General features: G+C 44.6%; 1 protein-coding gene across 1 annotated transcript in view; it reads left to right on the top strand.

Annotated features, from left to right (window-relative positions):
* LOC122539733 (src kinase-associated phosphoprotein 1) overlaps positions 1 to 26,695 on the top strand; it is a 397,172-nt gene that overhangs the window by 216,889 nt on the left and 153,588 nt on the right. The window contains exon 5 of the mRNA XM_043674766.2: positions 20,600 to 20,686. Within this exon, the coding sequence (XP_043530701.1) occupies positions 20,600 to 20,686 (87 nt within the window). The remainder of the gene's footprint in view (positions 1 to 20,599; positions 20,687 to 26,695) is intronic.

The raw sequence follows: 26,695 nt of genomic DNA, 5'->3' as shown, positions 1-26,695 counted from the left end.
CATTTCCCTGAGATACTTCCTGATATTTTCCTCAACAACTTCCAACATCAGAGTGAGTTCCACATTCTCACTGCTCTCTGGGTGAAGACTTCTCAATTTCCTGTTGTTGTTGAGGATGACTTTATACCAACGACCTCTAGTTCTGCTCTTCCCTTGATAAACTTTCAACACCTCTGTTTGATCCAGTGAAAAAGATTTGAGTTTTTGTATGGAATTTTGTTCAAACCCTCTGGCCTCTTTGTTCTCACAAAGAAAGAAAGGGCAATTTAATTGATAGTCAACAATTAATGTATCAGTGATTCAAAAGTTTATTTAACTTTCCATGGAAGTTTGCAGATGACACCACAATTGGAGGTGTAGTGGACAGTGAAGAAGGTTCCCTCAGATTACAACAGGATCTTGATCAGATGGGCCAATGGGCTGAGAAGTGGCAGATGGAGTTTAATCTAGATAAATGTGAGGTGAGGCATTTTGAGAAAGCAAATCTTAGCAAGACTTATACACTTAATGGTAAGGTCCTGTGGAGTGTTGCTGAACAAAGAGACCTTGGAGTGCAGGTCCATAGCTCCTTGAAAGTAGAGTCGCAGATAGATAGGATAGTGAAGAAGGCATTTGGTATGCTTTCCTTTATTGGTCAGAGTATTGAGTACAGGAATTGGGAGGTCATGTTGTAGCTAAACAAGACATTGGTTAGGCTGCTTTTGGAATATTGTGTGCAATTCTGGTCTCCTTCCTATTGGAAAGATGTTGTGAAACTTGAAAGGGTTCAGAAAAGATTTACAAGGATGTTGCCAGGGTTGGAGGATTTGAGCAATAGGGAGAGGTTGAACAGGCTGGGGCTGTTTTCCCTGGAGCGTCGGAGGCTGAGGGGTGACCTTATAGAGGTTTATAAAATCATGAGGGGCATGAATAGGATAAATAGACAAAGTCTTTTCCCTGGGGTGGGGGAGTCCAGAACTAGAGGGCATTGGTTTAGGGTGAGAGGGGAAAGATATAAAAGAGATCTAAGGGGCTACTTTTTCACACAGAGATTGGTATATGTATGGAATGAGCTGCCAGAGGAAGTGGTGGAGGCTGGTACAATTGCAACATTTAACAGGCATTTAGATGGGTATATGAATAGGAAGGGTTTGGAAGGATATGGGCCGGGTGCTGGCAGGTGGGACTAGATTGGGTTGGGAAGGGTCGGTTTCCGTGCTGTACATCTCTATGACTCTATGATTCTATGACCCAGAGGAAGGCAGAGGGCTATGAATATAGAGTCACAGAGATATCATAGAAAATGGAAACAGACCCTTCGGTCCAAATTGTCCATGCCAACCAGATATCCTAAACTAATCTAGTCCCATTTGCCAGTACTTGGCCCATATCCTTCTAATCCCTTCCTATTCATACACACATCCAGATGCCTTTTTGTGGTACCAGCCTCTACCACTTCCTCTGGCAGTTCATTCCATATGCGCACCACTCTCTGCGTGAAAAAGTTGCCCCTTGGGTCCCTTTTATATCTTTCCCCTCTCACCTTAAGCTTAGACTCCCCTACCCTGGGAAAAAGACCATGATTATTCATCCTATCCAAGCCTGTCATGATTTTATAAACCTCTGTAAGGTCACCCTCAGCCTCTAATGCTCCAGGGAAAAAAGCCCCAGCCTGTTCAACCTCTGCCTATAGCTCAAACCTTCCAACCCTGGTAACATCCTTCTCAATGTTTTCTGCACCCTTTCAAGAGACCAGAATTGAATGCAGTTTTCTAAATGTGCCTAACCAATGTCCTGTACAGCTGCAACATTACCTGGCAACTCCTATATGTAACGCACTGACCAATAAAGGTGTGTACTAAACGCCACCTTCACTATCTTGTCTACCTGCGACTCCATTTTCAAGGAACTATTAACCTGTACTCCAAGGTCTGTTTTTCGACAACATTCCCCAGAACATTACCAGGTCAGTTGCGCTCGTGTGGTCAAAGATTGAGATGGGGACCACTGTAAGTGCTGCAGGAAGACCCAGCAGCAGAACCAGTGTGGCAAAACCCCAGTGACTGATGGAAAGTGGGATTTTACTGACATTTTTCATTTCTTTTTGCTCAATGACTGAGTAATGACCTCTCGTCCACCGAAAACTTTCGTAATAGACATCCCAGATGTAGCCCATTCCCTCTGCACTGGCTCTCCATTTTCACTTAGTGCCCTTCTTCCCATAACCCATTTCAGAAAACAGTCTAACTTTCTTTAAAAGGCTTCACTTGAACCTGTCTCCATCGTACTGTCAGCCAGTACATTCCAAACCTGAACCATTTGCTGCAGCATAATGTTTTCTCTCCTATCAGTTTCGCTCCTTTTGCCAATTGACCTTCAGTTTGCACTGTCTCATTCTCCAGGCTTCCACAAGTGGGACCATTATTCTCTGCATTTACTTGGACCAGATCCCTCGTGATTTTCAACACTTCAATCCAGTCGCCCCTCAGCCTTTTCCATTCCAACAAAAAAAGTCTCAGCTTCTCTCATCTATCTTCCTAACTGAAATTTCTCACCCCAAATGAAAACTGCATTTTTAAAACTACTGGACTACAAATCAAATAAATATCCACCTCATTAGGAGGATTATCCCTCTCAGCTCTGGACATGTTGTGTTGTAGTGGTTTTGTTTATTGTTCCTTGAATTTTTCCAGCAGTTTTATTTTGAGCTTCAAGTTCAGTCACTTGATATTTTGGCAGATTTTTGAAAACTGTTGTCGGATTGGAGCACATGATATTAACACGACGATTCTCTTGGCTGTGAGATTCCAGGAATGATTATCCTGGCTGGATTTTACAGTCGGGCCAACAGATTGAGTTTGAACTCCCGGTGTGAATATTGTGTTTGCTTTTATTTTGTTATTGAGAGCTGGATGGGAATGGGGAGCATTGAAAGAATTCATAATCACTGAAGGGAGCTCAGAAACGATGTTACAACAGTGACTCCATTACAACGCAGACTGCCTTGAATGTAAAATACACCACCACTACCTTTAAGGTGGTAAAGTATCCCAATGCAGGGGGTCCCCAATTAACAGACATCCTATTTACGAATGCTCATAGTTACAAGGGGCTGTTTTATATTACATTGTACTCTGTTCCAACATGTTTACAAATTTACTTGTGACTGGACTCAAGAACAGAACCTGTTTGCAACCCAGGGTCTGCCTGCACACTTCCCAGGGCTATAAATTAGACTATATTTGATGACAGCCAAGAATGGTGGTGTCTGAACTGAGTGACCAGATGTTTGGTCAAAGGAATTATGTCTGGGATGTTGTATACTGTTACAACATATTAATTGGGGCTAAACAATGCAAGTGGTTACCCACAGTTTTCCAGTAAATGGCAAGCAAAGACGCTCCCTTGCTCCAATTCTCCAGTGGAAATATCCTGATAGGTTGGGGTTATCACAATGTTATCACAATGTTTTTTAAGAATGTTAAAGCCATTGAAGAGGTACAGCACAGAAAGTCTTCCATTCTAATCCTACCTTCCAGCACCTTGTCCCGTGGCCTTTCATGTTACAGAACACCAGGAATGGACAGGTTCTTGTTAAATGCGTTGAACGTTTTCACCTCAACCACCAAACTGGGCAGGAAATATTCTGGAAACCCGCTTCCCTCTGTGTGAAAGAAGTTTTCCTCATGCCTTATTGAATCCTTCTACCAATCAACTTCAGTCTAAGCCCTTTGATAATTGGTCTCTCTGTCAGGAAAAGCAAGTCTTTCCTGTCCATTGTATCCACACCCCCTCATTATTTTGGGTCACCTCCTTCAGCTTCCTCGATTTTGAGGAAAACAATCTGCACCTATCCCGTCTCTCCTCATACTTGTCATTTACAAGACCTGGCAACATTCATGTCAGTCTCAATATCCTCTATACTCTCTCTCGGTGTTGATATCCTTCGTGTAATGTGACTAGAACTGTACCCAAACCTCCAGCTGAGACCTAACCAGTTTCAGTGTTACATCTCTGTATGGTATCCCCTACTTGGTCTTATGAAGGAAAGCATCCCATATTCTTTATACCTTATCGAACTGGCCTGTCACCTTCAGGGTCCTTTTGGACATTTATTTCTTCTACTCCTCTCAATACCCCCTCATTTATTGTGTATTTCCTTGCTTTATTTATCTCTCCAAATGCATAACCTCTCATATTTCTGGATTGAATTCTGTCTGCCATTTTCTATCCATTCTATTGCTAGCATCTTGCAGTTGACAGCTATCTCTTCACTATCCGCTATCACTCCGGCCAATTTTAGTGTCATCTGTACATTTCCCAATCGTTTTTCTCATATTTAAGTCCAAATCTTGCACAGCAAAGGACTCAGTACTGAGCCCCATGGAACACGCTGGGAACCATCAAGAATCTATCCATTGAGACTTGCTCTTTCTCCTGTTGCTAAGCCCAGTTTTGGGGTTAATCCCCTGTATCCCACGTGCTTTAATTTTTCCAAATAATCTTCCACATGGGAACTTGTCACATTCCTTCCTAAAGCCCATGTACACGTCCACCACACTACCCTCACCAATCATTCTTTTTACTTCCTCAAAAACATCTCTTTCAGGTAGTAAGACAATGGCCCTGCCTTTCCAAAACCATGCTGACTATATCTGATTAAGCTGTGCCTTTCTGTGTAAGTTTATCCTGACTTTCAGAACTGATTCCAATAACTTCCCTACCACCAAAGTCAGGTTGACCAACTTATAAGTATTTGGCCAATCTCTTGTGCATTTTTTAAAACAATGATACACGATCACAGACTTCCAGAACTCTGGTACTTGACCTGGATTGATTGAGAATTAGAAAATGATACTGTTATATCCCCCCTGCCTTTCAAGAGCAGAAATCCATCTGGCCCTGGTGATATGTCAAGGAGGTCTATTCTCCGGTATCTTCTCTTGCATTATGCTTTTGATGGAAATATAATTCTGCTTGCTCAGCATTTTTTAGTCAGTCTATACACATAAGCCTGAGCAATAACCTTCAAATACAACACGTACTGATTCAGTGTCTTCTGTGTATTGCTGATAAGGATCCCGAGTGAATTGTATTTGATAGTTTCGGTCCAGTGCCTCGGGTGCCTGCCATGGAGATTTAATCTCCTTTAGACAGCCCCCAAAGCAGCTGAGATGACACCTGTTCCATTGGTGCAGCAAATGCTGAGGTTCGATTTGCTGTGCATTGATAGAGTAGAATTGCTGGAGGTTTTACTCTGTACTGCCTGGTCTTTACCTGACCCAGGAGTGCGTGGCATTTCATCATGAAATGCAGGAACACTTTTCATCATCTTTTATTACACAATTCTCCAGTGAATTAATATCTAAATAGTACATACAATTACCAGGACATTATGGTAACATTAAATTATAAGGAAATTATTTCTCTCTCTCTTCTCTCTTTTTCTGTCAAGAAATTATCCACATTTGTGTTGTTTGGAGGCTATTGATTTGAGTTTGATTTTATTGTCACATGTACTCATGTACAGGAGTACAGTGAAAAGTGTGTAATGTTGCCACACAAGGCGCTATCTTAGGTATAATTACCTAGGTATAGAACCTTAAGAAAAAAGTGGAAAGAAAGAAAAAAGTTAAAAGTATTTGAGTTGGTGAACATACTAATCTATCATTAATAGACATTGGTGTATATCATACTTAAGATGCACTGAGTCACAGAGACAGAAATATCCCGTGTTCTATCCCTGGAGTTTGTGTTGAGTTAGTTGATCTTGGCTAAACTTGAAGAGAGCCTCAGTCTCAGTATCTTCTTGGGGCATGGTTTAAGGACGGCAGAAATCCATCAGTGTTTCTGCTCCCAAATGGCATCCAGCCTTCACCTTGGAAACGTACAAACTAAGTGGCCAGGATTGGGGCAGGTGATGCTGACTGTGATTTTGTAGACTGGGACATGCATTTATTCACTGGCTTTCACAGCCTCAGCATTTCCAAAGTAACTTTGGAAATATGGTTGCTTGAGCATAATGATGGCAGCCACAGTTTCACACAGCAAGCTGGGATAGGAAACTTGGTGCTCTGTATAGCCGAAGGAGAGGTACTTGCTAGGACCCGGTAGAGAGCTCCCTTCATTCTTTTTGAAAATGTGTTGTGGCAGCTTTTATGTTCATTAGAGGGGAACATGTTTTACCCCACCCCCATGCGCAGACATGTAAATCATTACCTAAGCACTGCTGTGATGGGATTTTGGAAATTCTGTTTCCTGCTGATTTGCTCTTGAGATATGGGGTTGCTGGTGAGGCCAGCATTTACTGTCCATCACTGTGTTGTGGTGAACTACACTTTCCTGAGTAATGCCAGTGGGGTAGGGGATTTGGAGGTAGATGCACAATGCCCTAAGGGAGGGAATTCCAGGATTTTGACCCAGTGACACTGAAGAAGTTTCCCAAGTTAGGATAGTGAGTGGTTTGGAGGGGAAATCACAGGCGTGTGGGGGGTGGTGGTGTTCCCATTGTATCTGCTGTCCTTGTCCTTCTAGATCATAGAATCCCTATAGTGTGGGAGCAGGCCATTTGGCCCATTAGGTCCACACCGACCCTCCGAAGAGCATCCCACCCTGACCCACCCACTTACCCTACCCCTACATGTCCCACAGCTGACCCACCAGCCTGCACGTCCTTGAACAATTAGGGCAATCCATCTGACCTGTACATCTTTGGACAGTGGGAGGAAATCGGAGCACCTGGAGGAAACCCACGCAGACATGGGGAGGATGTGCAAACTCCACACAGACAGTTGTCCGAGACAGGACTCGAACCCGAGGGAGGAATCAAACCCAGGTCCCTGGTGCTGTGAGGCAGCAGGGCTAACCACTGAGCCATTATGCCAACCACATGGATGTGGGTTTGGAGGGTGCTGTCAGGGGGGAGCTTGAGGAATTCTCGCAGTGGGTCATACTGAGTGGGACCCAAACCTTCTGACTTGGGGTGTGTTGTCCGTTGAGCCACAGCAGAGCGGGCAGTGCCAAGTGGTGGGCATGAACATGGGCAACTAACTGCAGGGACTCTAAGCTTCCCATTGAAATCAGCGCATTCCAGGGTGGGAATAGAAAAGGCAGGATGGGAATTAAGTAAAATCTACTTGGAAGCTGGCAATAAATAGTTGGTTTGAGTGCAGCTGCCCGGTTTAGATGTTCATTGTGGCAATGCAGCATGAAGCACTGTGATTGCTGCTGTGTAGTAGTTCATCTCAGCCTAGATTAGACAGCCAGCTGTTTAGTGAGGGAGGAAGAGATTTCAAATAAAAATAAAAAATAATAAAAAACAGTAATATTAAAGGAATAACTAACTGGGTGTACATGTGGGCTTAAATGCATCGCTTTGCTCGCGTCATTAACCTGCACATAAGGAAAGGGCCAATCAGATAAATTAAATGCGCGGGGAGGGGGGGGGGGTGTTGGAAATGCTGTTAGTGTCTGCAGGGTTTGCAGGACCTTAATTGATCTTTTAATGGTGCAGATGAAGCTTTCAATTCCGTGGCTTATTTCATTGAATTAGCAGGCTGCGCTGAATGATTTATGCAGTGGCTGCTGGATGAGGATCCCAGGGAATCTCAGCAGCACCTAGTTCTGTAACTCAGCGAGTGAGCGTGCAATGAGATTAACTGATGAAGCAACGCGCAGTGAACAATGCAGCTCCCCGGGTAATTCAATCCTTTTTAACTATTTGCATATTGATGTGAAGCACATCAGGAAGGCGGGGGGTGGAACGGTTTCCTCGCAGGGCCTTGGGCGGGATGGTGTGTGTGTGTGCTGGATGCAACATCTGTGAGAGTGTGAAAAAGCCCACGTTTATCTGGAGAGTGTGGAGGCTGAGATATTATGGGTCTGGTCTCGAACGCTCAGCAACAGTTCTCTCAGCTCAGTACCACTTCACCCTGCTCCCTCAGTATGTCGCCTGGTGAATAAACACAGGTTTAGTAAGTTGCAGCAAAAAAAACCCTCTACTCCTGCATCAGGAAAATTGCAGAGGAATTCGGATGTGTGGTTCAGCATGTGTTTCCTTGCTGTATGCTGCCTTTCCTTATCTCCGAACACGTGAGAGGATAGAGAAGTGAAACTGCGGGGAATTGTCATGACCTGTAAACTGCTTTGTGGCCCATGCCCAGCTTTTTTCCACTGACAGCGTTTCATTGCTGTGTATACCCACCCTGGCGCTGTGCTGCTCATCCCTGACCATGTGAATCAGAGGAGCTATTTGACTGCAGGGTGTTTCTTAGCCTCCTATTTGGCAGGTCTGCACGTGCGTATACCAACTACATAACTCCAGGCCCACTGGCTGGCTTGGCCTATCCATCTCTTTCTCTTGCAGGCTGAGTACACTAGGTATACATTCAGGGACTGACAGACAGGTTAAGTCTGCCCGCTGTAGCACACGCCAGGGTTACCTTCTCCTAAAGGTTTCATTGGATGTGGGAGTTGCTGGCAAGGCCAGGATTTATTCAACATTCCTGATGTATACAGTCATACAGAACAAATACAGAGCCAGGTTGTAAGTTTGCTCGCTGAGCTGGTAGGTTTGTTCTCAGATGTTTTGTCACCATCCTCAGTAACATCATCAGTGAGCCTCCGGTGAAGCGCTAGTGTACTGTCTCACTTTCTATTTGTGTGATTTGGTGTGTTACGGTGGGTGATGTCACTACCAGTTCTTTTCCTCAGAGGTTGGTAAATGGGGTCCAAATCGATGTGTTTGTTGATGGAGTCCTGGTTTGAATGTCAGGCCTCCAGGAATTCCCGTGCGTGTCTCTGTTTAGCCTGTCCTGGGATGGCTGTGTAGTCCCAATCAAAGTGGTGTCCTTCTTCATCTTTGTGTATGGACACTAGTGATAGTGGGTCATGTCATTTGGTGGCTAGTTGGTGTTTGTGTATCCTGGTGGCTAGTTTCCTGCCTGTCCATCTGATGTAGTGTTTGTTACAGTCCTTGCAGGGTATTTTGTAAATGACATTCGTTTTTCTGATTGTTGATAGTGTCCTTGAGGTTCATCAGCCGCTATTAGTGTGTTGGTGGGTTTGTGGGCGACCATGATGCCAAGGGGTTGGTGTAGTCTGGTCGTCATCTTCAAGATGTCTTTGATATGTGGTAATGTGGCTAGAGTTTCTGGGTGTGTTGTCTAGTTGTTTGGGTTTGTTCTTTAAGAATCGGCGGAGTGTGTTTATCAGGTACCCGTTGTTCTTAAATACGCTGTATAGGTTTTTTTCTTCTGCTCATAGTTCCTGGGTGCTACAGTGTGTCGTGGCCCTTTTAAATAATGTCCTGATGCAGCTCCGTTTGTGGGTGTTGGGATGATTGCTCCTGTAGTTGAGTATCTGGTCTGTGTGTGTTGCTTTCCTGTAGATGCTGGTCTGCAGTTCTCCATCAACTGTTCGCTCCACTGTGACAACGAGGACAGGGGGTGGTCTGTTGTTGTTCTCCTCTTTGGTGAAATTTATTCCTCTAATGTAGGTTGATGATATTGTAGGTTTCCTCTAATTTGCTCTGTTCTGTGATGACAAAGATGTCATCCGCGTAGCGGACCCAAAGTTTGGGTTGGATCGTGGGAAGGGCTGTTTGTTTGACTCTCTGCATTACTGCTTCTGCTAAGAGCCCTGATATTGGTGATCGCATGGGTGTCCCATTGATTTGTTTGATCCCGTTAGATCTTGTTGTCAAAAGTGAAGTGGGTGTGAGGTACAGCTCTACGAGCTTGAGGATGCTGTCCTTGCAGATGGAGTTGGTGCTGTCAGCTGTTTGTGTCCTTGGTTTGTCTAGCAGTGGGGCCAGTGTTTCTTTGACTGAGATGATGTTTATTGATGTGAGAAGGGCCGTCATGTTAAAGGAGACCATTATTTCATCCTCTTCTATCTTGTTGTCTTTGTTCAGGAAGATTTGGGTGGAGTGGCTTGAGTCTTCTACTGGCTGTTTCAGTTTATAACGAAGTTCCTCTGCTAGTCAGTATGTTGATGTGCCAGGGAGTGAGACAATAGGTCTGTGTGTGTGTTGGGTGGGGGGGGCTGCTGGTTTGTGTAACTTTAGGTAATCCGTAGAAGCAGGGTGTTTTGGATCCATCTGGTTTCATTTTTGGTGATCTGTCTTGTTAATTTGGCCTGATTTTTGGAGTTTCTTCAATAATGCAGTTATACAGTTTTCTAGCTGTGGAGTCGGGTCTATTGCCCCCTGTTGGTAGGTGTCGGTATCTGTGAGGTGGAGTTCACCTTTTCAACATCGAAGACATCAGAATATCAGGATTCCTAGCAGAAGTAGTAATGCAGAGACTAGAGCGAATAGCCCTCCCCATGATCCAACCTAGACTTTGGGTCTGCTATATGGATGACACCTTTGTCATCACAAAATGGAACCAATGGGGTGGCACAGTGGTTAGCACTGTTGCCTCACAGCGCCAGAGACCTGGGTTCAATTCCTGCCTCAGGCAACTGTCTGTGTGGAGTTTGCACATTCTCCCCGTGTCTGTGTGGGTTTCCTCCCACAGTCCAAAGATGTGCAGGTTAGGTGAATTGGCCACACTAAATTGCCTGTAGTGAAGGGGTAAATGTAGGGGAATGGGTCTGGGTGAGTTGCTCTTCGGCGGGTCAGTGTGGACTTGTTGGGCTGAAGGGCCTGTTTCCACACTGTAAGTAATCTAATCTTTAAAAAAAACCTACAACATCCTTTACTGGCATAAATTTCACCAAAGAGGAGGAGAACAACAACAGACCACCCCCTGTCCTCGTTGTCACAGTGGAGCGAACAGTTGATGGCGAACTGCAGACCAGCATCTACAGGAAAGCAACACACACAGACCAGATACTCAACTACAGGAGCAATCATCCCAACACCCACAAACGGAGCTGCATCAGGACATTATTTAAAAGGGCCACGACACACTGCAGCACCCAGGAACTACGAGCAGCAGAAGAAAAAAAACCTATACAGGATATTCAATAACAACGGGTACCTGATAAACGCACTCCGCCGATTCTTAAAGAACAAACCCAAACAACCAGACAACATACCCAGAAACTCTAGCCACGTTACCATACATCAAAGATATCTCTGAAATGACGACCAGACTACTCTGACCCCTTGGTATCATGGTCGCCCACAAACCTACCAACACACTGAATCAGCTAATGATGAACCTAAAGGACCCTGTACGAATTACCAACAAAACGAATGTTATTTACAAACTACCCTGCAAGGACAGCAACAAATACTACATCGGACAGGCAGACAGCAAACTAGCCACCAGGATACATGAACACCAACTAGCTACCAAAAGACACAACCCATTATCACTAGTATCCCTTACCGAAAGACAAAGAAGGACACCACTTTGACTGGGACAGGCTAAACAGAGACACACACGGGAATTCCTGGAGGCCTGGCATTCAAACCGGGACTCCATCAATAAACACATCAATCTGGACCCCATTTACCAACCTTTTTGAGGGGAAAAAAAACAAATAATATCACCCACCTTAACAGACCAAGAGACACACAAATAGAAAGTGGGTCAGAACACCAGTGCTTCACCAGAGGCTCACTGATGATGTTACCCTAGCATGGTGACAAAACGTCTGAGAACAAACCTGCCAGCTCACCGATCAAACTTACAACCTGAGCTACAAACCTTCTCAGGCGCAGATCCTTCAATGCAACTTGTTCCTCCCGGCCTAGTTTCCCAATCTGACCCAGTCCTATTTGTCTGCATTTGGCCTATATCCCTCTAAACCTTTCTCATTCATGCACCTGTCCAAAAGTCTTTCAGTTTTGCCCTGGGGAAGCTGGTGCTGAGGTGCTGTCTTGAATCGCTGCAGACCATGGGGAATTAGCACACCCATGATGCTATTCCGAAAGCAAGTAGCAGGATTTTGAGCTGGTGTTGGTGAAGGAACAGCAATTATATTTCCAAGTCCAAATGGCTTGGAGGGGAACTTGCAAAAGGTGGTGCTCCCCATGTAGCTGCTGTCATCCTTCAAAGTGGTACGCAGTGGTGGGTTTGGAAGGTACTGTCAGAGGAGCCTTGGAGAGTGATTGCTGTGCATCTTGCTGATGGTACATGCTGCTGCTTAATGTGCATTGGAGGTGGAACGAGTGACTGTTGAAGACAGTGGATCCAGTGCTAATGAAACAGGATTGCTTTGTGCTGGACAATGATGAGATTCCTGAGTGCTACTGTTGCAGTTAGCAGTTGAGTGTTCCATCACATTCCTGACTGCTGCCTTGTATATAACAGACAGTGCCATGACCCACTGGGGCAGTGCACTGGGAATCAGGTCCCACTACTCCTGTACTCATCATAAATGTACAAAGATTCAGTCAGACTACCTGAAGCCCTCACATTACCTGACTGCTGAACTCTTGTTAAACCATTCGTCAGGTTTCTGTACTTAAAAAAAACTCTTACAAACAAATTATCTTTAAACAGTGGAATTATTAACTTCTAACTCCACAACTGAAACTATATATCCCTTCTTAAGTTGCCTGTGTCTCTCAACATCTAGGAGATGGATATTTAGGCTGGTAAAAGAAAAGAAGACAAATGATCAGGGGACACAGTTCAATAGCACCAGGCTGGGCCACAGGATTTCATGAGTTGTTTTCTTTCGCTTCCTTTCCCTAGTTCCCACTAGTTATTTGCTGGTAACATCATGTTTTTTGCGCATCAGTGCTCTCTTTCTTTCATTGGTTGAGAGAACATACTTTCATAGAGTCAGAGTCGCCAGCACACGGCAGGCCCTTTGATCCAAACTGGTCCATGCCGACCAAAATGTCCATCCACGCTAACCCCATTTCCCTGCACGTGGCCCATATCCTTCTAATCCTTTCCTATCCATGTATTCGTCCAAATGCCTTTTAAATGTACCCGCCTCAGCCACTTCAGCTGGCAGCTCCATTCCATATGCGTACCACCCTTTATGTAAAAAAAAAGACTTGCCCCATAGGTTCCCTTTTTTTCTCTTTTAAAGGTGTTGTATTCCTCCTTCAGTGGGAGATTTGTATAGAACAGTGAGTGGAAGAATGTGAGCTGTTACTGGAGACTTTCTGCTCCGGGGGCAGGGGGTGGGGGGAGAGAGAGAGAGAGAGTTTGGTGCTTTTTCTGCACAGACTGATGGTTCTCTGCTGCAGTGGCCACACACTAGTTATTGTCACTTGGTATTCCTGATGAAGGGCTTTTGCCCGAAACGTCGATTTTACTGCTCCTCGGATGCTGCCTGAACTGCTGTGCTCTTCCAGCACCACGAATCCAGAATCTGGTTTCCAGCATCTGCAGTCATTGTTTTTACCCCACTTGATTAGAAGCCAATCAAGACCTTTATTGTCAAGCAGTTATTCCATTCAACTCCATGGTGTTGCTTTTTGTTTTCACTCCTGCTGTTCCAAGGGAAAGCAACTTTGAACATAATTTGTGTTGTGCTCTAGGAAATACGATTTCTAAAACTGCTGTCCTGTCTTTAGGTGGTCTCCTTGTTTTAAAGCAGGATCTCCCTTCCTTAGTCCAAAAATAAACAAAATAAAACCGTGTGCTCTTTACAGCAGGCTTTGAAGAGGTATGAGCTGAGCGATACACTGAAGTATTCCCAGTCACTGATCCACTTTCATACTCCCAGTATTTATATGGCTGATCCATTCCAGTTTCTGGTCAATGGTAAACCTCAGAAAGTTGATAGTGGGGGATTAAATAACGATAATATTATTAAACCTCATAGGAGAGTGGTTAGATTCTCTTGTTAGATTTTTAAAACTCACTCCTAGGACTTAGTTTTGCTGGCTGGGGCCTGCGTTTATTGCCCGTCCCTAGTTGCCCCTTGAGAAGATGGGGGTTAGCTGCCTTCTTGAACCGCTGGAGTCCATGTGCTGTAGGTAGACCCATAATGCCCTGAGGGAGGGAAATTCCAGGATTCTTTAGTGTTGTTGGGTCACAATCCTGGAATTCCCTCCCTAAGGATGTTGTGGGTTGACCCACAGCAGGTGGACTGCAGTATTTCAAGAAGGCAGCTCACCCCCACCTTCTCAAGGGGCAACTAGGGACGGGTAATAAATATTAGCCCAGTCAGCAATATACACATCTCTGACTAAATTGAAGAAATACATTTATTATTTGGTTGACCGTGAGGGGGATTACCCTGTTACTGAAAAATATTCAGGAGCATTCCATGAACATGAAGTGAGATCAAATTTCTAGAATTCCAGAACTTAGAGGAACATTTCATTATAATTCATCAATCTTTTGAAAAGTAAATGTATGATTTTGAAATTGTAATGAATCTTCACTTTGAGGTTTCTGGGCCTTGGCTTCTGTCTCTTCTATGACATCAAAATACCCCAAGGATTGAATTTCCATAGCACCTTTGACAATCTCTGGACGTCACAAAATATTTCAAACAAATGAGGAACAGTTGTAGTCATGTTGTTATTGACATAATGTAGGAAATGTGACAGCCAATTGACACAGAGAAAACATCCACAAACAGTAATGTGATAAAGACTGATCATCTGTTTCCTCCTTTATGATGTTGATTGAGGGATCAGGGCATTGGGGATGATATCCCTGTGTACTTCAAAATATCGGTAGACAATTAGAGGCTGGAAGAACACAGCAAGCCAGGCAACATCAGGAGGTGCAGAAGTCAACGTTTCGAGGATAACCCTTCTTCAGGACTTCTGAGTCTCCACTGACCCCCCGACAGCGCCTATTCCCTTGGCACTAACCCTCCGACAATGCCCACTCCCTCAGTGCAACAGTCCCTCAGCAGTGGCCCTCCAACAGTGCGGCACTCCTTCAGCACTGACCCTCCGACAGTGCCCACTCCCTCAGCGCTGACCGTCCGACAGTGCGGCATTCCCTCTGCACTGATGTTCGACAGGAAAGTCTGTGTTGAATCCCATTCTAGGCACCCCCAATAAATGGAGTGCAGGCAGACCAACCACCACAGTGCTCACCCCCAGCTCTGTGTACAATCTGGGAGCCCATGAACCATCTCCTACCATTTTGGAAAAGCCCCTGTTTGGCTGATATAAAGATGTTTGCAAACTGTTGATTGAACTCTGTGTCCTCCCATAACTACACAGTGTCTTGTGTTGGGAGGGACAGTGAAGGTAGTGACTGTGGTGGAGAATCCTAATGAGGGCTCTGTTTGAGGAACCTCTCTATTGCATCTCTACAGGTGCACTTTGACAGGAGGAATGTTGGGAGAGTTCCCGTCACAGCTTAGATCTTGCAGAATTAAAACCAAACAATGACTGAGACTGTGTAGACACCTAGGGAGTCTCTGAACATATTATGGAATATTAAAAGGTCATTGTTTTCTGCATATGTCAGTATTCAATACCAGTTAGAAGTCATTAAGTTTTCAATGCTGTTTTTCTAAATATGTATTTATTGGTCTTTTTGTCCTATCGCCCATTCACTTTTGACCAAAATGTGAGCAAGACATGTGTTTGTTAGCTGTGATGGTGCTACTCTGAAATCATAGTCATACAGCACAGAAACCCACTCATCAGTCCAACTCATCCACACCAACCAGGTACCCCAATCTGACCAAGTCCCATTTGTCAGCACGTGTTGCAAAACACTGCCCTATCCCTCAAAACCCATCCAGATGCTTTTTAAATGCAATTGCACCAGGCTGCACCACTTCCTCTGGCAGCTCATTCCATACACACACCACCCTCTGCGTGAAAAAGTTGACCCTTAGATTCCTTTTAAATTTTTCTCCTCTCTCCTTAAACCTTGGCCCTCAGTTTTGGACTCCTCTACCCTGGGGAAAAGACTCTGTCTATTTATCCTATCCATGCCCCTCATGATTTTATAAACCTCTATAAGGTCACTCCTCATTTCTGACGCACTGGGGAAAACAGACCCAGCCTATTCATCCACTCCCTATAGCTCAAACCATCAGTCCTGGCATCACCCTTGTTAATCTTTACTGTACCCTCTCAGTTTTAGCATCATCCCTCCTCTCAAAGGGTGACCAGAATTGTACTCACTATTCCAAAAATGGCCTCACCTGTGTCCTGTACAGCTGCAACATGACCTCCCAACTCCTAAGTTCAATCCTCTGACCAATGAAGACAAGTGCCTTTTTCATTACCCTGTCTATCTGTGACTCCACTTTCAAAGAACCATGCACCTGCTCCCCTAGGGCTCTTTGTTCTGACACATTCCCGAAGGCCCTAGCATTTACTGTAGAAGTCCTACCCTAATTTGCCTTAATAAAATACAACACCTTATATTTATCTAAATTAAACTCCATCTGCAACTCCTCAGCCCATTGGCCCATCTGATCAAGATCCTGTTGTAATCTGAGGTCACCTTCTTCGCTGTCCACTACACCTCCAATTTTGGTGTCATCTGCAAACTTGCTAACCGTATCTCCTATATTTGCATCCAAATCATTTATATTAATGACGAAAAAAACAATGGACCCAGCACTGATTCTTGTGGCCACACTGCTGGTCACAGGCCTCCAGTCTGAACAACATCCCACCTCACCACCATCGCCTCTTGTCTTCTCACTAATTTTCTATCCGGTTGGCTAGCTCTCCCGGATCTTATATGAGTAAACCTTACTAATCTGGTTAACCATTGGAATTTTGTTGAACATCTCGCCGAAGTCTGTACAGGCAACGTCTGACGCTCTGCCCTCATCAATTTTCATTGTCACCTCTTCAAAAAAAACTCAGTCAAAATAGTGAGACATGATTTCCCATGCACAAATCCATAATCAGTCCTTGCATTTCCAAATGCATGTAAACACTGTTCCTCAGAATCCCGCCAACAAACTGTCCACCATCGATGTCAGGTCTATCGTTCCTTGACTTTTCCTTACCACCTTTCTTAAATAGTTTGCACCATATTAGCCAACCTCCAGTCTTCTGGCACCTCAGCCGTGGCTATTGATGTTACAAATATCTCAGCAAGGGCCCAGAAATCACTTCCCTAGTTTCCCACAGAGTTCTGGGAAACACCCAATCAGGACCTGGGGATTTATCTATCTTTCTGCATTTTCAGACCTCAGCACCTCCTCTTCTATAATATGAAGTTAAAAATCACACAACACCAGGTTATAGTCCAACAGGTTTAATTGGAAGCACACTAGCTGATGAAGGAGCGTTGCCCCGAAAGCTAGTGTGCTTCCAATTAAACCTGTTGGACTATAACCTGGTGTTGTGTGATTTTTAACTTTGTACACCCCAGTCCAACACTGGCATCTCCAAATCATTCTATAATATGGATATTGTTATGTATTTCCCCAAGTTCTCTAGCGTCCATGTCCTTCTCCAAGGGAAATACTGATGTGAAATACTCACTTAGTAGTTCCCCCATCTCCTGCGATTCCACACATAGGCTGCCTCGCTGACCTTTCAGGGCCCTTATTCTCTCCCTAGTTGCTCTTTTGCCCTTCATGTATTTAAAGAATCTGTTTGAATTCCCCTTAATTCTATTTGCCACAGCTATATCATGTCCCCCTTTTTGCCCTCTTAAGTATACTCCTACTGCCCTTATAATCATCTAGGGTTTTACTCGATCCCTGCTGTCGAAACCTGACACTTCCCTCCTTTTTTCTTGACCAGAGCCTCCATTTCTCTAGTCATCCAGCATTCCCTACACCTCCCTGCCATTCCTTCACGCTAACAGAGCGTACTGTCTCTGACCTCTCATTATCTCATTTTTAAAGGCCTCCCATTTTCCAACTATCCCTTTTTTACCTGTGAACAGCCTCTCCCAATCAACTTTTGCAAGTTCCTGTCCAATACCCTAAAAATTGGCCTTACTCCAATTTATAACTTTAACTCTTTAATCAGTTCTTTCCTTTTCCATCACTATTTTAAAACTAATAGATGTATGGTCGCTTGCCCTGAAGTGCTCCCCCACTAACACCTCCGTCATCTGCCCTGCCGTATTTCCCAACAGAAGGTCAAATATTGCTCCTTCTGTAGTTGGCAGGTCCACATATTCAATAAGAACATTTTCTTGTACACACTTAACAAATTCCTCCCCATCCAAGCCCTGAACAATATGACAGTCCCAGTCAAAGTTTGGAAAGTTAAAATCCCCTACCATTACAACCCTATTTTTCTCAGATATCTGTGATCTCCTTACAACATTTTACTTCTGAATTTCCTGCAGGCTATTGGTGTTGAGGGGTTAATATAATCCCAATAAGATGATCATCCCTTCCTTTTTTAAGTTCAACCCATATAAGTTCACTGGACGATCTCCCAAGTGTATCCCCCCTCCAAGTACAGCTGTAATGTTAACCCTAATCAGAAATGCTACTCTCCCTCCTCTCTCACCCTCCTTTCTATCCTTTCCTATAGCATCTATACACTGGAACATTAAACTGCCGATCCTATCCATCCCTGAGCCATGTCTCTGTAATTGCTATGATGCTCCAGTCCTGTGTTCCCAACCATGTCCTGAGTTTATCTGCCTTACCTGTCAGACCTCTTGCTTTGAAGTAAATGCAGTTTAATTTATCAGACCTACCTCGTTCTCTGCCAAGCTCTTGTCTGCCCTGATTATTTACCTTGCTCCCCTTTATCTCCTGTACCAGCCTCAGCCTTTCCCTTTTTTCATTATCACTTTGCTGTCTCTCCCCCCCCCCCCCATCCCCTTTACTAGTTTAAAGCCTCCCGAGTAGTTCTAGCAAATCACCCTGCAATAATATTGGTCCCCATCCAGTGCAGATGGAACTTGTCCCTATTATACAGGCCATTTCTACACCCAAAGAGATTCCAATGATCCAAAAAGGTGAATCTTTGCCCTCTGCATCAGCCCCTCAGCCACACATTCACCTGCTCTATCTCCTTCTTCCTGCTTACTCTAGCACGTTGCATCAAGATGGAGAGTGGCTTGGAGGGAGAGCTTGCACAGGATGGTGTTTCTATGTATCTGCTGCACCAGCAGTAGTTCAGATATTTCTACCCTCGAGCACCTACTTTCTAATCTCCTGCCTAGTTTCTTATGTTTGCCTTGTGTGGGGGAGGGGGGTGGGAGGAGGAGGCGGAGATGATCATTTGACCCTTCCTATTCCTTCACATAAATTCACCAAGGCTCCTCAGACAGCACCTTCCAAACCCATGACCACTTCCATCGAGAAGGGCAAGGACAGCAGATACATGGGAACACCACAAGTTCCTGCAAGTTCCCCTCCAAGCCACTCACCATCCTGACTTGGAAATATATCGCTGTTCCTTCACTGTCACTGGCTCAAAATGCTGGAACTCCCTCTTTAACAGCATAGTGGGTAAATACAGTTCAAGTTAAGCAGTTCAAGAAAGCAGCTCCTATGGGACAGTTAGGGATGGGCAATAAATGTTGCCCCATCCAGCCTCCCCCAAATCCCATGACTGAATTAAAGAAGTCTTCTCCTCTTCCCCAGTTTGCACCCCTTATTGGTCCTCTCTTGTAGACCAACTCTGACCTGGTTACAGTGATTTAGACACCTCCAAATCTCCTTTACTTCCTGATAAAGTTGGTTTAAATAGCTGTTAGCATTGAATGTGTCACCGTCAAACCCGGCCTTCAGTACCTCCCTCTCCCTGTCCCACCTTTCCCTCCTCTCTCTTGTCCTCCATTCTTAGAACCTCGTTCTTCATTTTTGGCTGTGTCCATCCAATGCAGGAAGTATCCCTTGACAAATCTTATTGATGAGGAATTACCAGTGCACTGGCAGAGGGGTTTTTTGAGAAAAGCCAGCCAGGAGATTCTTCTGTTGTTTCTCTCTTGACCACGCACACCCCTTCATCAGCCACCAAGCCCTGGAGTGGCCCTTGAACCTGGACCTTCTGGCTGAGAGGCAGGGAGGCTACACACTGCACCACAGGGCCTCCGGAACTTCATTAACATTAGTAAATTTGTAAGCCCTATTCCCCTCCCCTGCCCAGTAACTCTCCCCTCGATATGGCCCCAATTCCCAATTCCCCATCAAACCCAAAAGTCATTCAATTGGTTGATTGAACCTCCCATCTGACCCACCCAAACAAATAAAAACTGAAAGAGCTGTGGATGCTGTAAATCAGAAATAAAAGCAGAAGTTTAGATTAGATTACTTAGTGTGGAAACAGACCCACTGAAGAGCAACCCACCCAGACCCATTCACCTACACCTAACACTACGGGCAATTTACATGGCCAATTCACCTGGCCTGCATGTCTTTTGGACTGTTGGAGGAAACCAGAGCACCCGGAGGAAACCCACGCAGACACTGGGAGAATGTGCAAACTCCACACACAGTTGCCCAAGGTGGGAATTGAACCCAGGTCTCTGTGGCTGTGAGGCTGCAGTGCTAACCACTGTGCCACCGTGCCGCCCATATTGATGGAAAAGCTCAGCAGGCCCTGAGGAAGGACCATCGGACCCGAATAGTTTCTCTGATTTCTCTGCACTGACTCGCTGAGCTTTTCCAGCAACGTCTGTTTTTGCATCCAAAACAATTACTGATTTCTGGGGGTTAAAATTTGACTCTGACTTCCAAAGGCAACATTTAGGTTAAGAGTGTTAGCTCTGCTAAGACTGTTAATCTACAACATTGTGAAACGGGAGCGAACTATTGATTTTTCTGCCTCTGTTCTCTTATACAGTAGTGCAATGTGGAGATATCGCAACAGTTGCAGCCCAGGACCTGCCAAGTATTATGAAGCAGGGTTATTTGGAGAAAAAACGAAGAGGTACAGTATATTTTTTTAAAAATCTTTCTCTTTAGCATTTTCCCCTCATGACCTTTTCTGGAATTTTGGAAATGCAACATTTTTTTCCCCTTCCTGGTGAATGTACTGAATAGTCAAATGAAGAAGGAGTTGGTTTTTACAGCTTTACCCCTGGGATCTGTTTATATTCAGCAGAGAGCAACGGGGGGAATGTTTCATTCTCGGGATGCCTGTGCAATGTCTGAAGAGCAATGAGTTTAGACAGTCAGTTCTCACAGTGCCAAGATCCCCACAGTTCAGCAGCTAATGAGCTGTTCTGAGTACAGTGTACGGCAGAGAATGAGAGAGTGTAATTCTGGCCATTACATCCAGTCCTTGCCACACCAGAATATTAATATTAATGAGGTTGAGCCTGTTGATGTGACCTGGCATTTAGCCAGCCTGCAGCAGACTCCACTCCGTTTATAGGCACGTGCTGCGGACTCTGAGGGAAATAGGCTTTCCTGCAGTCTGTATAATGACCTGATCAAGGAGCAGCGCTCCGAAAGCTGGTGCTTCCAATTAAACCTGTTGGACTATAACCTAGCGTTGTGTGATTTTTAACTTTGCAATGAGGGTTAGCATTTGTTTAGCACCTGAAAACTGTCCCAAGGCACTTAATGGAAGCATAATGAGGAAGGCAAAAACTTGGTAGATGCCATATATCATGGGAAATTGGGAGGTTAGCAGGAAGAGTAGAGGAGCTGAAGATTATTTAAATGGAGAAAGACTGCAGAAAGCCACAGCATGCAGGGGAGTCTTGTGCATGAACCACAGAAGCTAGCATTCAGCGGGTAGTAGGGAAGGCAAATGGGATGTTGGCTTTCATTTCAAAGAGAATTGAATATAAAAAAGGGAGGTCGTGCCAAAATATACAAAGCACGAGTCAAACCGCAGTTGGAACACTGTGGACAGTTTTGGGTACCTGATCTAAAGAAAGATGTCCACAAATTGAAGACAGTCCAGGGAAGGTTCTCTAGACTGAACCTGGGTCTGGAGGGACTGTCTTATGAAGAGGGGTTGAGTAGTTTGGTTCGTTCTCATTAGAATACAGAAGAATGGGAGGCAACCTTATTGAAAGGTACAAGATTCTTTGAGGACTTTCCAGGGTAAATACAGAGCGGTTGTTTTCCATTGTGCAGGGTTTAGGACCAGAGAGCATACACTCAGGATAAGGATTGGGGGGGGGAGTGGTTGCACATGTAAGACAGAGCTGAGGAAGGATTTCTTCTCTTGGAGGGAGTGAATCTGTGGAATTCTTTACTGCCAAGGGCTGGAGAGGCTGGATCATTCAGTACTTTCAAGGTTGTGATAGGCTGCTGTTTAATCAGTGAGGGGACCAAGGGTTATGGAGAAAAGGCAGGGAAGTGAAGTTGAGGATGATCAGATCAGCCATGACCTCTTTGGCCAACAGAGCGGACTGGCTGGGCTGCAGGGCAGAGTCTGTGCTCGATGACTCTTGAGTGTAGGAATGGCTGAATCCTGCTCTTGTGTCCCTAATGGTTTTAAGGTGGAGGTGTTCAAACCATAGGAGGCAGTGTTCAGAAAAGCTAAAACCTTTCTCAGTGATAAGGGGGGGGGAGGGGGTGGTGGTGTGAGGACAGGGATGGATTTAAAGGAAGTGAAAGGAATTGGTGAGATTCCAAATATGGAATCCAGAGTTTGAAGTAATGATTGCTAACTGTGCAGCCAATAGGGTTGGAGTTACACAGGGATCCCAAGTTGGGGCAGATATCAAGTTTGGAGCCTGGAGGTGGGCTGCTCATGTTGGTGCGGAGGAGGAGATATAGATGGGGACGGGCGAAGGTATGAAACAGGAAGATGAGCATTTAATGTATTCAGGGACCTGCAGGTAATGTCAGTCAATGAGCTATGGGGCGATGGGCTGGATTTAAATTTACTCTTCACTCATTTAAATATATATTGTCTTGTCCCTCTGACCTGACTTATGTGGAAATAATATTCTGTATTCATCTTATCTGTACATCATTTATTCTTTTGTATACCTTGGAAAGATTCTTTTTAACTTCCTTCTTTCTCAGCACAGAATTTAATCTTCTCTAATCTTTCCTCATAACTCATCCCCTGTGCACTTGCAATCATTCTTGTTCCTTTCCTGTTGATTATCATCACTGCATTTGTGTACTCTTTCGGAGTGTTGTAACCAGAATTAGGTGTGTTACTTCATGTATAATCTGTGCTGTCACTAACTTTTCTCAACTCATTTAACCCTGAGAGGTAGGTAGCTACAGCCACAATGGAAACTAATCTGGGGAAAACAAAATTTATCACACTTCAATTATAATTAGGCATCCATGTGGTACCTCACTTAAAATTCTGGTCTTTTATAGTAAGAATATCAAGCTGGAATGAGTTTACAAGGCTGCTCCCAAGACCCAAGAGCTTATGCCTGTTGGGAGAGACTGGAACTCAGTTTATACATAAGAAATGGAAAACTGAGAAGTGATCTGATCGAGATCTCTACAAATTAAGATGGGGCTTAATAGAAAGAGGAAATTTATCCTTGCCAGGGAAATGAAAATGAGGGGCCCTCCTAAATATCCAATTGGGGATTCCGGTTCCTGGACAAGTAGACAAGGTGATTTTTATTTTAAATGTTCACTCACGCATTGGGTGGGGGGTGGTGTCACCGGCTAGGCCAGTGTTTATTGACTGCCCTTAATTGCCCAGAAGGCAGTTAAGAGTCAGCCATGTTGTTGTGGGTCTGGAGTCACATGTAGGCCAGACTGGGTAAGGATGGCATTAGTGAACCAGATGGGTTTTTTCCGACAATTGACAATGGATTCGTGGTCATAATTAGACTGTTAAGTGATCAAGGAAGTGGTGCAGAATTATTATTACAAAGTGCAGCATTTTTTTTGTCCATTGGTATTATGGTCACCAACCCTCTAAGATTACCTTGGAATCTCCAGGAATGAAGGCTGAGTTCCTGAAAACTGTTTGCACCAGATCTCCAAGAGGAAAAGCATCAACAAATCAATGAAAAAATAGGGTTTTTTTGGGTAATTTACTTTCAAACAGTTTTTTTGTGACTTACAAAAGTATTGGCCATAGAGAAGTAAAGCTGACTTGACCAACAGTCGGACACGGTCCAATTGGGTGACCTTGAGGCATGTGGAGGTGAGGTATGACAAGATGGATCTATTAGACAGCCAATGTCAGGAGGATGTGGTTGGTTGGTGGGTGGGTGGGGGTGGCAGAGTCTTTGGAGATCCTGCAAAGACACAAATTACAAACTCTCTGTGGGGAAAGTTGAGGTGGTTAAAACTGGGAGCTGAGAGTGTGTTGCTGGAAAAGCACAGCAGGTCAGGCAGCAACCTAGGAGCAGGCAAATCGATTTTCCTGCTCCTCGGATGCTGTCTGACCTGCTGTGCTTTTCCATTAACACACTCTCAACTCTGATCTCCAGCATCTGCAGACTTCACTGTCTTCCAAAACTGGGAGCTCCCCATCTGACAAAAACAAACCTCAAGAATGATGGAAATGTGACTTTACTGCAGAGGTCTCGCATTCAAAATGTAAGCATCAACAAGCCACATCAATGGGGTTTGATTTATCTGGATGATCTTGGAGATAATAGAGATCAGTAATCAATGTCTACGATGTTAGGCTGAGAACAGCACTCTCAGTTAATTAGTGCAATCTGCTATTTGCTGCAAAAGGTTTTCTCTTTTGCAGTCAGGGTTTCAGAAGGTTTCACTATCACTTTGAAAGACAGTCTCATCTGCCAGTATTTCCACAGAGGCCTCGTTTTTCCGTAGTGTCTTATTGTTTCTTTGTGATCTACACAGTCCATTACACAGGAAGACGGTGATTGAATGTTGTCTTCATTACCCAGGGGAGCACTGCCAGTCTCCGCCTCACACGGCAGGGCAGCAGCCTTCCTTAAAGCTAATTCCGATCAAAATTCTCAGGATCTGGAAATAGCTGGAAACCTGAGCCAACCTGTATCTTTCCTTTTCCAAATTCCCTCAATCCTTTATTGGTGAATGAGCACAGAAACCAGCGGAAAGCCCAGGGAAATTATAGCAATCTTTAAAATTGTGCTCAAATCAAATGGTTAATGTTCCCATTTCTGCTTCATGCTATTGGAGGGGCATTCAAATTGGTGTCGGTGGAAAATTGAGTTCAATTCAGTTTAATAATGACTAAATTATGATTATAATTTAATACCTTTGTGCCCATTTAAGATGGGGTTTAGCTTCTAGCATTAGGTTTTTGTGTGGTAGGGTTATTTTGTTTAAACTGTGAACCTTGTGGCTTCCTTTTTTTTTTCATGAACACTGAGCTTCTTCGATTCTAAACAAAATCAAACCATTACCGCCTCCGACCAAAATCCTCCTTTTCATGATGTCAGCTGAGGAATAAATATTAGCAAGAGTGGGGCAGAGGGAAGCTTTAAATTTGTGAAGTGGTGCCCTGGAACCATTCACATCAACCCGAGGGGCAGATGAGGTATCCCCATCTAAATATATTTTACTGAATTAATTCCCCTCCCAGCCATTTCCCTCCAGGAGGGACTGATTTCAGATTGCCATCAGAGGAGCATGACACAAAAAGCTTAAATCAGAATCAGAGAGATTTCCTCATCTGAGTGTGTATTCTTCGTTCTGACTGTGGCTGTACATGTCTCCAAACTGTTGAGCAAGTGTCCTCTGGAGCTCCTCACTGCTGCCTGTGAGCCTGGAGACTTGTCTAGTCACATTCTCTCCCAGCCAGCATTACACCTCCACCTAGCGGAATGGGAGCTCATCCAAAGCTGTGGTGCCCGTTTCCTAACGTGAACCCAATCCAGTTGGGAGCCTCTGTGCTGGCGATCTGACCCAGTAACACAGCAATTGCAGAGAAAATCTTCCGTCCCATGTTCAGTCCCTCCATGATGTGGAGATGCAGGTATTGGACTGGGGTGGACAAGGTCAGAGGTCACATGGCGCCAGATTGTAGCCCAGTTGTTTATTTGAAATCACAAGCTTTAGGAACAGCACTCCTTCTTCATCAGGCGAAAGAGCAGTGCTCCGAAAGCTTGCGATTCCAAATAAACAATTGGATGATAACCTGGTGTCGGGTGACTTCTGAATCAGTCCCTCCATGGCTTTGTCTCACTCTGTCTCTGGAACTGTCTCCAATCCTCGCTACCTACCCAGATCTCATCAGTACTCCAATCCGCCTTCTGTACCACCCCCTCCCACCCACTTTTAATCATTCTACTATTGAATTGAATTGAATTGAATTGTGTACCGAGACACAGTGAAAAGCTTTGTCTTGTGTGCAATAAGGCAGATCACAGAGTTAAGTAGCATAGATAAATAACTAATAGGTAAACAGCAGCAAAAACAAAAACACAGGTGCAGGTGAATGTTAAGAGTTTGTGAGTCCATTCGGTATTGTAATAACAGTAGGGTAGAAGCTGTTTTGAAACCGCCTGGTGCGTGTGCTCAGGCTTCTGTACCTTCTCCCTGAAGGTAGAGGTTGTAGAAAAAACATTTCCAGGGTGGGATGGATCTTTGAGAATGCTGGCGGCCTTTCCTTGACAACGGGTCCAGTAGATGGATTCTATAGATGGGAGGTTGGCCTTTGTGATTGTCCGGGCCGAGTTCACCACTCTCTGTAACAGTCTCTGATCTTGAATGGTACAGTTGCCATACCAGGTAGTGATACATCCAGACAGAATGCTCTTGATGGCACACATATAAAAGTTGGCAAGGGTATTCGCCATCATGCCAAATTTTTTCAGCTGCCTGAGGAAGAAGAGATGTTGTTGGGCCTTTGTAACCAGTGCGTCCACATGAAGAGTCCAAGCAAGCTTGTTATTGATGACCACTCCCAGGGGCTTGACACTCTACTCATTCCCCCTCTCTGCTGTTAATGTGATGGGGGGCATGAGTAACATCCTGTCGAAAGTCAATAATGAGTTCCTTGGTTTTGCTGACATTGAGAGCTAGGTTGTTCTCAGTGCACCATTTTTCCAGG

This window comes from Chiloscyllium plagiosum, unplaced genomic scaffold (assembly GCF_037043375.1).
Source record: "Chiloscyllium plagiosum isolate Xiang-an unplaced genomic scaffold, Cpla_swu_hap1 HiC_scaffold_32, whole genome shotgun sequence".
NCBI classification, from domain to species: domain Eukaryota; kingdom Metazoa; phylum Chordata; class Chondrichthyes; order Orectolobiformes; family Hemiscylliidae; genus Chiloscyllium; species Chiloscyllium plagiosum.
Note: the sequence above shows the minus strand (reverse complement) of the source record. Positions and strands in the feature narration are given on the sequence as shown.